Genomic DNA, 15,472 nt, shown 5'->3' with positions numbered 1-15,472 from the left:
CACACATTTATACCTGCAGACCAACATTAATGACACAAAGACCCTCACACACACATTTATATCTGCAGACCAACATTAATGACACAAAGACCCTCACACACACACATTTATACCTGCAGACCAACATTAATGACACAAAGACCCTCACACACACATTTATATCTGATCAAACCAACATTAATGACACAAAGACCCTCACACACACATTTATATCTGCAGACCAACATTAATGACACAAAGACCCTCACACACACATTTATATCTGATCAAACCAACATTAATGAGACAAAGACCCTCACACACACATTTATATCTGCAGACCAACATTAATGACACAAAGACCCTCACACACACATTTATATCTGCAGACCAACATTAATGACACAAAGACCCTCACACACACATTTAAATCTGATCAAACCAACATTAATGACACAAAGACCCTCACACACACATTTATATCTGATCAAACCAACATTAATGACACAAAGACCCTCACACACACATTTATATCTGCAGACCAACATTAATGACACAAAGACCCTCACACACACATTTATATCTGCAAACCAACATTAATGACACAAAGACCCTCACACACACATTTATATCTGATCAAACCAACATTAATGACACAAAGACCCTCACACACACATATTTATATCTGCAGACCAACATTAATGACACAAAGACCCTCACACACACACATTTATATCTGCAGACCAACATTAATGACACAAAGACCCTCACACACACACATTTATATCTGCAGACCAACATTAATGACACAAAGACCCTCACACACACATTTATATCTGTGAAAGCATCTGGCAAACACTCAATCACATAACACACACTAGTGTTGGGCAGTAGCGTCGCTACTTTATAAATCCAATAGCTTTTCAGTAGCGAGGCTATTTTTTTAGTCAAGTAGCACAGTAGCGTCCACACAAGCTACATTTATCAATCGCAGATCAATAAGTGATGGCACCGACGTTCACGGAGCTGTGAGGCCGGCGTCTAGCCGATGAAGGTAAATCCATATGATTACGAGAATGACGATTTTTTTCTTCTACCTGTTTTACGATGTTGACAACAAACTTTTTGGTGCGTTTCTGCCACCTCTCGCTCTGGTCGGTGACGTTGCAAATCAATCATTGGGCTGACACGAGACACTTGCTTGATGAAAAGATGACTGAGGGAGAGGAGTTCTTCCAGGGGACCGGGGATCTTCACTGTAGTTTCCTCGCGTGTAGGCCTGTAATCTGCTCGCGGTTCACTTCTCCTCGCGTGTAAACATCACCGCTGCTCTCGATTAGTTTTGGCATTGATATGCCATCATAAGCGGGGGGTTGTCGCGGACTACAGTGAAGAGGGTTGGGGAGTCGCGGAAGAAAGTGAACGTGAATAGCGGATGAGGGAGGAAGGCGGTTGAGGAGTGGGATTGGTAAAATCAGGTGCCGGATCAGATTTCAGAGGTTCCGCATCCGGCGTGTTCCGGCACAAATTAAGCCCTATATATATATATATATATATATATATGTATATATATATATATATATATATATATATATATATATATATATATATATATATATATATATATATATATATATATATATATATATATATATATATATAGTTTACTGAAGTAAAGGCTAAAGTCTACTACGGTAATTACTATTATTTCATGATAGTTATTATTGATACTACAATATGTAAGTTATTGTAATTTAATGCTTATTCGTAAATATTTCTCTTTACCATACATTACTATAGTATTTTAAATGCGTAACATTTGTTTTTGCTGTTATATACTATAATTTGTTTCTGTCTGGTACAATATTATTTACAGTAAATAACTGAACAATTCTTCTTCATATGATCATTGACAGATTTAGTGATCACTAAGATCTGATTGATAATTTAAGTTGCTTCGATTTTAAAAATGAAAATTGTAAAAACAGCTTAAATGTAGCTGAGTGACTTTTGCAAAGTAGCTTTTAGCTTAGCTTGCCACATTTCCCAGGGTGTAGCTTTTAGTGTAGTTAAGCTACATTTTAAGTAGTGTAGCTAATAGCTTAGCTCACTACATTTTTCAAGTAGTTTGCCCAACACTGACACACACTGATGAAGCACACGCACAGCAGACTCTACTAGGCATGGGACGATAACTGTTTTCAAGGTATACTGCGGTTATGAAAAGTCAAAACCGCCAAAGTTTTCTGTTCTACCGTCCCTAAGGTAGAGATTTTTTTGTCTGTTTTGTTTTTTACATGTTTTTCACAACTATTTTATTTCATTTTTTAAGGCAACAGTACATCGAGCAGTAAAGGAACCTCCACATCCAAAGCTACTGCTCCAAAATATTTAACATGTTTCTTAAAATAAATTATATAGTGTTCAATGGGGGAGAGCTGTTGTTTTTTATCCAGACATTTAAGGGTGCTTTCACACCTAGATTTTTGTTTCGGAGCCTGGCACGTTTCCCCAGTTAGGGCGGTTCGTTTGGCATATGTGAATCCAACAATTGCGGATCAGCACCGAAACAATCAGTCTGAATCACATGAATGTGATGGTCTCGGCTCGATTGAAACAAACTCTATAGAGCGAATCGATTGTAGTGAGAAAGCAAAACAATCCAACGAACTAACTAACCAGGCTATATCACAGTGTATTATAAATATGTAATAGACATACGGCTATATGAAGAGAGATTTACGAGTAGGGCGGGGTGTCATTCCTACCAGTAAATGTACAATTCATGTCAAATATGAAAGTGAACGCATGCTGAAATATTACAGAGTGCTGTTTATCAGTTAGGAAAATTGACCCAACAGCAGTCTTGGTTTATCTGTTATTTCTCTCTATAATATAAGCCTATAATGCATAATTCTAGCCAATGTTATGTATGAGAAAGTCTTTCCTCTCTGATTTATATTTGGTGACGATGTCTGTGGGTGTCACCATTCAAAATGAAAGCGCATTTTTAACTTATAATGTCTTATTGCTCATTGCCATAAATGAAAATGAGGACGCATGACAGCTGAGCGGGACTCTGACCAATGTGAGGAGAGTTTTACTCACACGTGACTTGTTTTAGCTATTTTGGTTCGTTTAGAAAGTTTGCCGTGTGAAAGCGAACCGCACCAAGAACAAATAAACATTGTACCAATTTTAATCCTTGATTAGGAACAAATCAATGGATTTACAGGTGTGAAAGCACCATAGAAAGAACTTATTTTGGAGCTGTAATCACAAAACCGTGAGACCCTGAAACCGTGATATTTTTATCCAAGGTTATCATACCATCAGAATCTTATACCGGCTCATGCCTAGACTCTACTCACTACATCAGTTTACATCATTCACATCTCCTCTTGAGCTGAAACGTTTCTCCTACAGTTGTTTGCACACATTTATATGCGCATGTTCAAATTTTACGCACATCTTTGTGTTTGCATTAAGCATTATTTTATGCAATATTCCAAACTGCGCATTATAAACATGCAGATGTAAACAGAGCTGGTGTGTTGTGTTGCTGTGCAGATTAAAGAGCTGAACTCTGAGCTGGAGACCCGACAGAAGGAGCTGATCTTCCTCCAGCAGAAACTCAACACTTCAGAAGAGCAGAAAACATCCGTCCAGCAGCAGCTCCATGATCTGGTGCGTCTGTTATACTGTCTACAGCACTGTTTCACTCTAAAACACCACACATGTGTTCACAATCACTCTGAAATGTCCTGTAATAAAGAAAATAGTGTTTTAGATGTTGGTATCTGAATAGTGTCTCCACAACAGTGACCGAATTCACATTTAGAAGATATAAACCTGACATAAACATCTACAGTTTGCAGTTTTTCACTTCTGCCTAAATGGATCAGTTATTTTTTTTGCCTTCACCTCATAATTCAGTTTCTTATCAAACCTTCTGGCCAATCAAATGCTCTCTAGTGTCTGACTTGTCCCGCCTCCTTCTTCTCATTAGCTATTCATTTGATGTACTTGAGTTCGACCACTCTCACTGGCTGAGCTGTGAGAAAATAAGACACTATTGGCTGTTTTTTAAATAAGGGGAGGGGCTACTCTGTGCCCCGCCCTCTCCTCATGTTTCAATTGAGATTACATCAAACATGTAATTAAATATGCACATTTCTAAGCTCTTCACATGACTTTTAAAGGGACAGTTCACCCACAAATAAACGTTTCGTCTTTATTTACTCACTCTAATGTTTCTAAACTTGATCAGTGTCTTTCTTCTGTTAAACACAAAAGAAGATATTTTGAAGAATGTTGAAAAGCTGTAACCATTGACTTCCATAATGTTTATTTTTCCTACTATCATTTATTTAATGTCTAAATAATATGTTTTATTGTTTGTTTTGCCTGTAGAAGCAGCAGCTCGATGCAGCAGCAGAGGACAGTTATAAAGCAACACTGGCCATGCAAGGTGAGCAAAACACCACTGATAAAAGCATTTAAATGCTCCGTAACTACAACACAGCAAGCTTCTTTTTCAAATGAACTAATGTTAAAATAGGATGCAAATCCCAGCCATTCATGTTTTTATTTTCCCTTTTATTTCTGCTGTTGAATTGCATTATGAGATCTTGACCTTTCCTCCAGCAACTTTTAACCTTGAAACGTGGCTTTTCTGCATGTGTGTAACAGTCTGTAGTGCTGTCTTGTCTGGATTGGTGTTGTTTATAATGCTACAGACACATGTTCTGTTATTTTACGGTCTTATTTCTCTAGATATTATTTCTTATATTATTTCAATCCTCTAAAATGTCAATAAAAGTCACTTTATTAAACTGTAAAGTTGAATTTTTATCATCAGAAGTGAACAGAGCAGAGATCAACATCCCAAATAAACCCAAAAGGCAGAAACAGCTCATTATCAGACATTATTTACAGTTTTAACAAGACTTTTTCTTCTTTAATTCAAATACATCAAGTTTTACTCTCAAACTAAATACTTTGACTGAATAATAAAGAAGCAGATCTGACTTCTCGAGCTCTGCTTGATTTGTGCGGCTGCAGAAATGGAAATGAAGCTGCAAACGGAGAGAAATAAGCTGGAGGATCAGCGGAGGGAACAAGAGAAAGAGGAGGAGAGAAAACACACACAGGTGACTGACGCAAATCACACACAACACACACGCTTCTACAGCAGATCACACTGATCAACACTGAAGACTGATGCTCAATCACAGATATAAGTTATACTCTCATATTTACTCCAGTTTAATACGGCTAGAGGGATGTTTTACTGTTTGTACTGTATTTACTGTAACGAATCAATGCACTGTTCATGAGCAGAATAGACCTTCAAATATGTGTGAAATTTCAGTCGATTTATACATTTCTGCATCTGAATTGTATTGGACAAGTGAAACTGCATTCATTTGCATTTATTTGCATTGTTATGCTTTGAAATGTTGAAAGGAATTTTACATAATACCATAGTTATTGCACATTTCAGTAATTACAGAAAATTAATTCATTAATGAAGCAATTAAATTTTTAATTATTAATGTAAAATCCTGAAATGTGCAGTAACTTAAATTAAACTAAATTAAATTAAATTAAATTGTGTCATAAGAATTTCTTGTGATATTAATGCCTCATTCAGAATAGCAGTGACTTTGTAGCTGCCTGTCACTCTAAGCGGCTCTGTGTAGGTCTATACAGCACGAATAAACCAGCCTCTGAGCAAGCTGACAGAGGATCATGTGAGCTCTATTGGTGTTCCTATTGGCTGTCGCTCAAGAAAGTCGCTCTTTATTTGCATAAAGTTGAAGGATTCTCAACTTTGTCGCATCGCTTGACACGCCCACTTGGTTGCCAACGGTCACTGTCGATCGCGTAGACGGAGGTTGCCAGAAGTCCCTCACTCTCTGTTGAAATGAACGGTCGCTTGTTGCTTTGCCGCTGTGAGTTGCTTGTAGTGTGAATGAGGCTGTACAGTGCTATATATTGCTAATCTCTGGCATAATTTAGCCAAAGTGCCCTTATATTTTTTGTTAGACCTCTATTAGATTAGATTCATGAGTATTATCAGTTGTGCTGCTTAATTTTTTTGTGCAAACTCTCATTTCAATTCATTTTCCTTCGGCTTAGTCCCTTTATTAATCAGGGGTCGCCACAGTGGAATGAACCGCCAACTATTCTATCATATGTTTCCACACGGTGGATGCCCTTTCAGCCGCCACCCAGTACTGGGAAACACCCATACACACTCATTCACACACACACTCATACACTTTGGCAATTCCCCTATAGTGCATGTGTTTGGACTGTGGGGGAAACCGGAGCACCCGGAGGAAACCCACACCAACATGGGGAGAACATGCAAACTCCACACAGAAACACCAACTGACCCAGCTGAGGCTCGAACCAGCGACTTTCTTGCTGTGAGGCGATCATGCTACCCACTGCGCCCCCGTGACGCCAGAGCTTTTATTTTAAATTGGAATATTCAGTAACCTAATAAATAAATGTCTTCACTGTCATTTTTAGCCAATTTAATGCATATTGATTATTAACATTAATTTATAATAGGTTAAGATTAGATTAATTTCTTTATGGGATTGAGATGTGTGACAAATGAAACAAACGCAACTTTTGTCAAAACAAATATAAATACACATTAAAAATGTGTGAAATAAAAAGTAGTTTATTTTAAAACAAAATTTATTCATTCATTCAGTCATTTTCTTTTCGGCATAGTCCTTTTATTAATCTCGGGTCACCACAGCGGAATGAACCACCAACTTATCCAGCATATGTTTTATGCAATGGATGCCCTTCCAGCTGCAACCCATCACTGGGAAACACCCATACACTCTCATTCTCCCTCTCACTCACACACACACACACACACACACACACACACACACACATACACACTATGGTCAATTTTAGCAAACCCAATTCCCCTATAGCGCATGTGTTTGGACTGCGGGGGAAACCGGAGCACCCGGAGGAAACCCACACCAACACGGAGAGAACATGCAAACTCCACACAGAAACACCAACTGACCCAGCCGAGACTCGAACCAGAGACCTTCTTGCTTTGAGGCGAACGTGCTACCCACTGCGTTCATATTAATGTATATTTTTGTTCATTTTAAGTCTTGTTTGGTTTATTTTTGGCCAATAATCTTATGCCATGGAGTTTTTTGTAGAAGAAATTAATTCAAATATAAATGCATTAATGTTTATGGACCTCATTAATATGTAAGCTCCTACAGACTTGTGATCAGTGTGTGTTTGAGTAAGTGTGTAACAGTGTTTTTCCTCCCACACAGAATGATGAGAAGCTGAAGCTGACGATGCAGAGGAATGAGGAGTTACAGGAGCAGGTCAGCACTGTTAGCACAACTCCTATAATGAACACTCACCAAGGTAAACAGTGTTACATGACTCCACATATCCGCATGAGGATGTCTGAAGGGGAACTGGAAGGGTGCGGCTAATGGAGATATTCATTTTTTACAGTTGTAAATTGACCTGTACAGAAGTTGTCACCATGTTTGTGTTGCTAGGGTATCATGAATCGTTGTTAGGGTGTCATCAGTGGTTACTAGGTGTCATGAATGGTTGCTAGGAATTATTAATTTTTACTAGTGTACCATGAGTAGTTGCTAGATGTCGTGAGTGGTTGCTAGGTATCATGAGTGGTTTCTATGGTTTCATAACCATCATGAGTGGTTGGTAATGGTTGGTAGGTGTCATGAGTAGTTGCTAGGGTGTCATGAGTGGTTGCTATGGTTTCATAACCATCATGAGTGGTTGGTAATGGTTGCTAGATCTCATGAGTAGTTGCTAGGGTGTCATTATTGGTTACTAGGGTATCATGAGTGGTTGCTAGGTGTTATGAGTGGTTGCTAGTGTGTCATGAGTAGTTGCTATGGTTTTATAACCATCGTGAGTGGTTGGTAATGGTTGGTAGGTGTCATGAGTAGTTGCTAGGGTGTCATGAGTAGTTGCTATGGTTTTATAACCATCGTGAGTGGTTGGTAATGGTTGCTTTGTGTCTTGAGTAGTTGCTAGTGGTTGCTATGTGTCATTAATGGTTGCTAGGGCTTCATGAGTGGTTGATAGGGCTTTTATTAGTGGTTGCTATGGTTTCATAACCATCGTGAGTGGTTGGTGATGGTTGCTAGGTGTCATGAGTAGTTGCTAGTGGTTGGTAGATGTCATTAATGGTTGCTAGCGTGGCATGAGTGGTTACTAGCTGTTATAGATGGTTATTAGGGTATCATTAGTGGTTGCTAGGTGTTATGAATGGTTGTTAGGGTGGTTGATAGTGGTTTCATTAGTGGTTGCTATGGTTTCATAACCATTGTGAGTGGTTGATGAAGGTTGCTAGGTGAAAAGTCGCTAGTGGTTGCTAGCTGTTATGGATGGTTACTAGGCTATCATGAGTCGTTGACAGTGGTTTCATTAGTGGTTGCTAGGGGTCATGAATAGTTGCTAAGGAGTCATAAGTTATTGTTAGGAGCTATGAGTGGTTGCTAATGTGTCATGAGTGGTTGCTATGTGTTATGAACGGTTGCTAGGGTGTCATGAGTGGTTGCTAGAAGTCATGACTGGTTGCTATGTGTTATGAACGGTTGCTAGGGTGTCATAAGTGGTTAAAAGTAGTTGCTAGGTGTGATGAGTGATTGCTATTGGATACTAGGTATAATGGTGGCTATATAATGGTGGCTAGGGTTTCATGAGCAGGGTGTCATGAGTGGTTGCTAGGCCCTCGAGTGTTTGCTAGGAGTCATAAGTGATCGCTAGATGTTATGAATGGTTGCTAGGTTGGCATGAGTGGCTGCTAGGGTGTCATGAATGGTTGCTAGTTGTCCTGAATGGTTAGTAGAGTGTCATGAGTGGTTGATAGTGGTTGTTAGGGTGTCATGTGGTTGCTAAGTAAACGCTCAATGGATGAGTATAAACTGAAAGAAATGGTGTAGATTGTGTGTGTGTGTGTGTGTGTGTGTGTGTGTAAAGCACAGTGAGTGTCTGTAGTGTACAAGCTGGAGGTTCATTTCAGATGTGTCTACAGGCTGTTCCTCATGCATGAGTGAGTGTGTCCATCTGAGCACTGCATATAAAGCCTGATCTCTGCACTTATATAAGGATCTCATCACTGCGTGTGTGTGTGCGTGTGTGTGTGTGTATGTGTGTATGTGAGTAACTCTGGCCTGTAGGCCTTCATGTACAGCAGTTCAACACACATTCACCACTTCACAACATTCTGCTCAACATTAGCCTGCAGGTTTCACACGCATGACAGCAGTGTTAGCAGTTCAGAACGGCGTGTTTTGTGTAAAAGTGATAATTTTTTTGTGTAAAATAAGTGATTAAAGCTGCAGTGTGTAAGATTGACACCTTGTGGTGGAATGAAGTATAGCAGTCCACATTCAAAACATTAGAGAGGGTTTTATCAGCCGTCCTCGACACACAAACGAAGGTTGCCAGATTGACGACACAAACGAATGTGTTTTAGCAACTCTGAATGTGCGCCTCATTTCTGTGTCTGCTTTTCTCCTCCAGAGGGCGCATTTTCAGCTGTATCCGCATACCTTTACAGTCTTCATAACTGAAATGAAATATGCAGTTTTCCACTATCTGGCAACCCAGAGTGCTGAAATTATTGGTTAAGGTGCAGTATGTAGGATTGATCTTCACTGGAGAGTTATTTTTCCACACAGCCACGACACATACATACTCAGGTTGCCAGATTGACGATACAAACACAAGCATACCTGAAAATCGAGCTGTACACTGTAAGCTACTCAGCTAATGTTTACATTTGTAATGTTTATATTATTTGCTAATTAAAAACCACCTCATGCGTATTTTTATTTTCTGCATGCATTGAAAGCCGTCATGACTGAAATGAAATGCACAATTTTCCACTATCTGGCAACCTGGAATGCTGAAATATAATTGGTTGGTAGGCGGAGCCACAGAGATCAGAGCACAGACACGCATTCTAAAACAGAACACACATTTTAAAAGCAAAATATCTGACTTTAGCATTGAGTTTCAGATAATTATATTCATTTACAGTGATTCTGAAATATCTGCGCACATATTAGATATATTTATGCTTTATTAGAGTCAAAAACGTCTTCAAATGACTTAAATGTCAGTTCGTTTTTGACTGAACCATCTCTTTAAATGTATTTTTAGTTTCTGTATTGGAAATGAACTTTATTTTGACCTCATTTTGGACTTTTGTCCCCTCAAGGTTTAAAAAAGCCGAGTTAATTTAGGTTAGCCTGAATTTCTTTCTTTTTTTGTGTCATTGAGAGACGACTGAAGTCTCTGACAGCAGCTTTATCATATATGCTGTTAAAAAAGACGTCTCTTCTGCTTCACACAGCAGCATTTATGACAGATAATGCAGGACCAAAGATAATAGATTATTATGTATTGGAAATCGCGGTTTCCTCAGCAGTATATAATGTAATTCTGTGACACAAATCTACATTTTCAGCATCTTTACTCCAGACTTCAGTGCTTATGATCCTTTAAAAATCTGCACAGTATGATGATTTGAGAATTATTTATGATTATTATCAGATATATAAATATAGAGTTTTGGAAAACCAAGATAAATGTATTTTTCAGCATTCACAAATCAATATCAAGTTCAAAAGAGCAGCATATATTGGAGATTTTGTATGAAAATGTAGAATTATAAATATGCTACTCACTATAAAATATATAAATATTAAAAACAATTAAAAGACTTCAGCAGAAAACTAAATAAAGTAACTTATGTTAAACTTAATTAAAATTAAACATTTTTATACCAAATATATATTGAATATAAAGTAATATAATGTTTTTATGCAACAAAAACATTGTCACTTTATATTACACATCTGCTGTTTTCTTTTTAACTTCTTAAATATTTTATTTAGCTTGAATTTATTTTTAATGTTTAATTTTGGTCCAGACACTTATTTTATTTCCAAAAGAGTTTAGTTTCATAATCATTTTGTTTCAGCTAGTTTAGTAATAACTCAGCCTGTTTAGTAATATTTTCATCATTTCCACCAAAATTAATACATATTTTACTGACCTTGAGAACAATACTCTGATAAATATGCCAGTTCAGTTAATAAAGCTTCTAAATAATACAGTAATGGCTTATTCATTGAGAGTTTGAATTGAAGAGAAGTAATAGGAATTATAATTTAATAATTTAATGAATGAATGAATATGATTGTCATTTTTCTGCGTTCAGATTTCAGATGTTTTAAAACAATAAATATTCTTTGCTCCAATAAAGCTCCCGCCCCACTGCTATGGATTATATTCTATTAATATATGAATATGAATTAATGAGTATACAGATACAGATACAGTAGATACACGCTCACTCATATATTATACATGCACATAAAATGAATCACATTAGGCTGAAAGAAAAACAAAATAAATCAACATAAAATGGAGAAACAAATAAACAACACAGTCAAACTTCCAAAGTTTGGATCTGTTTATTTGGTTTTTGTAATAATGTTAGTCAGATTTTGTGTTTCTGGAGTAAAAATAAATGTATTATTTTAAAACAAAAATGAAAAATAGACATGATGATTACAAAATAAATAAATAATAAAGAAACAAGAAACAAATAATCAACAAAGTCAAACCGTAAATATTAAGTTTAGATCTGTTTAGAGTTATTTTTTAATCTTTCAAATTCAAATATAATCATGATCAGTTATAAATTTAATTTCTGAGAGACCAAGATCAATATCAAGTTCAGTAGAGTAGCATATATTTGAGTTTTCCTAACCATTTATTTTTCGTAACAAATCATCCGAAATGCAGATTAAATGGACGTGACTCCTCTGCAGATGAAGATGAATGAGTGCTGGGGGCGGAGCCTACAGGGGGTGTCAATGTGGGTGGAACGAGCATGAGGGGGTGTTGATGTGGGCGGGGCTTGTCGTCCTTACATAATGAATCTGCCCGAGTGCTGCTGCTTGGAGCGTGTGTTTTCTGCAAACGTGAGCAGAGCAGACGCGTGTGTGTATGAGTGTGTGTGTGTGAGCGTGAGCGCGGGGGGCCGCCGGCCATGCTTTATTGATAGAGCTCATTTGTTTGGAGGAACAGAAAGGACACACAGCATGGATGTGAACTACACGGTGTATTCCTCGCTCTGTCAGGTACAGCCTCTTCTGCTGGAGAGAGATATATTTATTTATTAATGCTGTATTTATTAATGCTTCTGCTGGAGAGAGATATATTTATTTATTAATGCTGTATTTATTAATGCTTCTGCTGGAGCTGATTGAGGAATTCAGCAATTGTTTTAGTCAGTATACAGCATTTCTAGAGGTGTGCATGTTTCTGTGGAGGATTGCATTGGAAAAGCTTGTGTTATTCTTGATTGGAGGTTCAATTTTAATGATGTTTGTTGCATTTTTACCAAGAATGCATGCATTTATTCAGATTATTGTTTTTATTTGTTTGTGAAACTAATTTCTGATTCATATTTTATTTTATTTTAAACTCAGTGTTTTATTTAGTTAAATATTTCATTTAATTTGATTAAATTTTTTCATTTAATGTTATTTTTATTTAAATTTATATTAATTAATTTTGTTAATTAAATGTATATGAGTTAATTTAATTTGTTTATTTTATTGTATTATATTTTATTTGTTTTATATTAATTTTATGTTTTATTATTTTAGTTATTTATTTTATTTCATTTTATTCTATTTTATTTCTAAATTCAATATTACATTTATTTTTAATTAAATATTTAATTTGTTATTTACCTGTTAAAATTATTTTTTATTTAATGTATTTTTTATTGAATTGTATATTAGTTAATTGTATTATTTAAATGTATACCAGTTAATTTATTTAGTTTTATTGCATTATATTTTATTTGTTTTATATTTATTTTGTTTTTTACTTTATTTGTTTTATTTATTTATTTATTTGTTTTACTTCATTATTTTTTTATTTGACTATTTAAATTTTTTAATTCAATATTATATGTAACTGTTTGTTATATTTTATTTTTTCATTTAATGTTAGATTTTATTTTATTTTAATAAACTTGTATTGTATAATAAAACTTGTAAAGTTTTTATTGTAGTTATTTTGATTATTTTATTTTATTTGCTTGTATTACATTATATTTATTTTTAATTTCAGTATTGCATTTTATTTTATATAAATTAGATTATTTTATATTAATTTTTATAATTTATTTTATAATTTTTATATATATATATAATTATTTTTTTCTATTTAATTTTTTTGACTATTTAATTTTTTAATCAATTTAATTTTCTTTATAGAAGCAAATATTTGATTTAATAACCGGTTTTGCATGTAAATAAATTCTGCGTCTGAATAAATGAGAAAAGGACAGATTTTCCCACACAGTTTAAATATTGTTTGCTTTTTTTGTCGTGATATTTAATATAACGTTTGATATCGGTGATAAAATAAACACCATTTTATCTATCTCCAAATGCATACATGTATTTATTTTAGAGTAAAGAAAGCTCTAATGTGTGTGTTATTTCTGATTGTCTGATGTTTTAATTGATATTGTCAGTATTATATTTGATTGATACTGACAGTATTATTCCTCCGTCACTAAAGAGTTTCTGCATGTAAACTCTGCATCATCGCTGATGTAAATGATGTTAATGATGGTCTGCTGTGGTTTGTGCCACTGACAAGTGTAATTAACACTGTGATGGACTTAATTACAGCTCTCACAGGAACAGACTCTCTGACTGTTGGTTTCTCAGGGTTTGCTTGAAGACTTTAGTCTGAAATCTGCTTTTATTTTCCCTGATTTAATGAATTTAATTAAATGCACAATGTTTTTAATACTTTTTACTTTTATTTTAACAAAAACCCTATATGTACACACAAAACATAAATATAAACACAATTATTAGTCTTTTTATGATGGTCATTTCCTTGATGAGGCTTATAATCTCTCTAGTCTCCTCACCATCAGAAAATAAAATGACTTTTACACTCCATTTACTCTATCTGATATCCATTTTACACCAATTTATTATTGAATTTATCCAGAGATATCTAATATCTATTAGTAATCACTGTCCACTCTTCTTTAGGTGGATTAATAAATCCTAATCTAAACCATATATCGTTGGAAAGACGTCTGAATGCATATTTAACACAGGTTTTTGTTATGTGGTAATAGATTAAAAAGAAATTTATTGTTCACCCCTACAACCTGTGGGAACATTTGGGATAAATTTGTAAACTATAATACTGTAGTCTAAACCATTAAGCATTCATGATGCATCATTTGAAAAGTTAACATGTCTAGTTTCCATAACTCCCACAAGACTTAACTGATGTGCATTCTTTTCTGTGTGTTTTTGAATGGTTCCACTGACCCCAGCTCAGTCTAATGTGTGTTTCTGTGTTTGTCCATCAGCTGGAGCTCCTCAAGCAGCAGAACACACAGATCCAGGATCAGCTGAGCTCAGAAACACAACGGCTTCCGGCAGCAGATGTGAGTTTCAGTCTAACTGCAGGAAAACACCACTGTAACACCGTTAATTACAAACAACAGAATGTTTAAAATCATTTTTAAGAATGTAATAATTATAAAATATAAACCATAATAATAATTATATTAAATAATTATAATAAATACATAATAAACTATTAACAAATGATATGATATATAACTAATAAATAATAATAATTAATTATTATTATAGAAAAGAAAATATGAAAAAACAAATGAACTATTTATTATTATTATTATTATTGTTAATATTATAATAATAAATAATTCATAAACTGATTAATAATTAAATAATAATAATACAAAAATTATTATTTTATTAAAAAATAGGAATTGTAAAATAATAATAATAATAGTTATAATAATTTTTTATTATTAAATAATTATAAGTACATAATAAACTATAAATAACCTAATTAATAGTTAAGTAAAATAATAAATTAATAATTAATTTTTTTTATGAATAATCAATTATTATAAAATATAGAAAGTATGTGTTATTATAATTATTGTAATAAGTAACTAACAGACAATTTTATATATTATATATATATATATATATATATATATATATATATATATATATATATATATATATATATATATATATATATATATATATATATAATTAATTTCTATAATACTTAAATTGTATAAAATATAATGTATTTATAATGTATTAATTATTAAATTATAATAATTAAATAAATAATATAACTTTTAAATAAATTATTAGTAATATAATATAAATAATAATAAATAATACACACAATTTAATAACAATATAATTTAAGTAAATACTCATAACCTCTGATGAAAGGAATGCTTAAATGTGTTGTTAATGAGCAGCATGTGAACAATGCTCACGTGTATGTGTGGGTCACACACGCTCAATAACATCACATGTACACAAAA

The 15,472-nt window shown here is 34.2% G+C and overlaps 1 protein-coding gene across 1 annotated transcript in view; it reads left to right on the top strand.

Annotated features, from left to right (window-relative positions):
* Nucleotides 1-15,472, top strand: part of clip1b (CAP-GLY domain containing linker protein 1b) — a 43,552-nt gene that overhangs the window by 17,163 nt on the left and 10,917 nt on the right. The window contains exons 12-16 of the mRNA XM_056466495.1: nt 3,550-3,666; nt 4,393-4,450; nt 5,044-5,132; nt 7,314-7,367; nt 14,462-14,539. Coding sequence (XP_056322470.1) covers nt 3,550-3,666; nt 4,393-4,450; nt 5,044-5,132; nt 7,314-7,367; nt 14,462-14,539 — 396 coding nt within the window. The remainder of the gene's footprint in view (nt 1-3,549; nt 3,667-4,392; nt 4,451-5,043; nt 5,133-7,313; nt 7,368-14,461; nt 14,540-15,472) is intronic.

The sequence above is a fragment of the Danio aesculapii genome, chromosome 10 (genome assembly GCF_903798145.1).
Source record: "Danio aesculapii chromosome 10, fDanAes4.1, whole genome shotgun sequence".
Lineage (NCBI taxonomy): Eukaryota > Metazoa > Chordata > Actinopteri > Cypriniformes > Danionidae > Danio > Danio aesculapii.
This window is presented reverse-complemented; position numbering and strand designations above follow the sequence as displayed.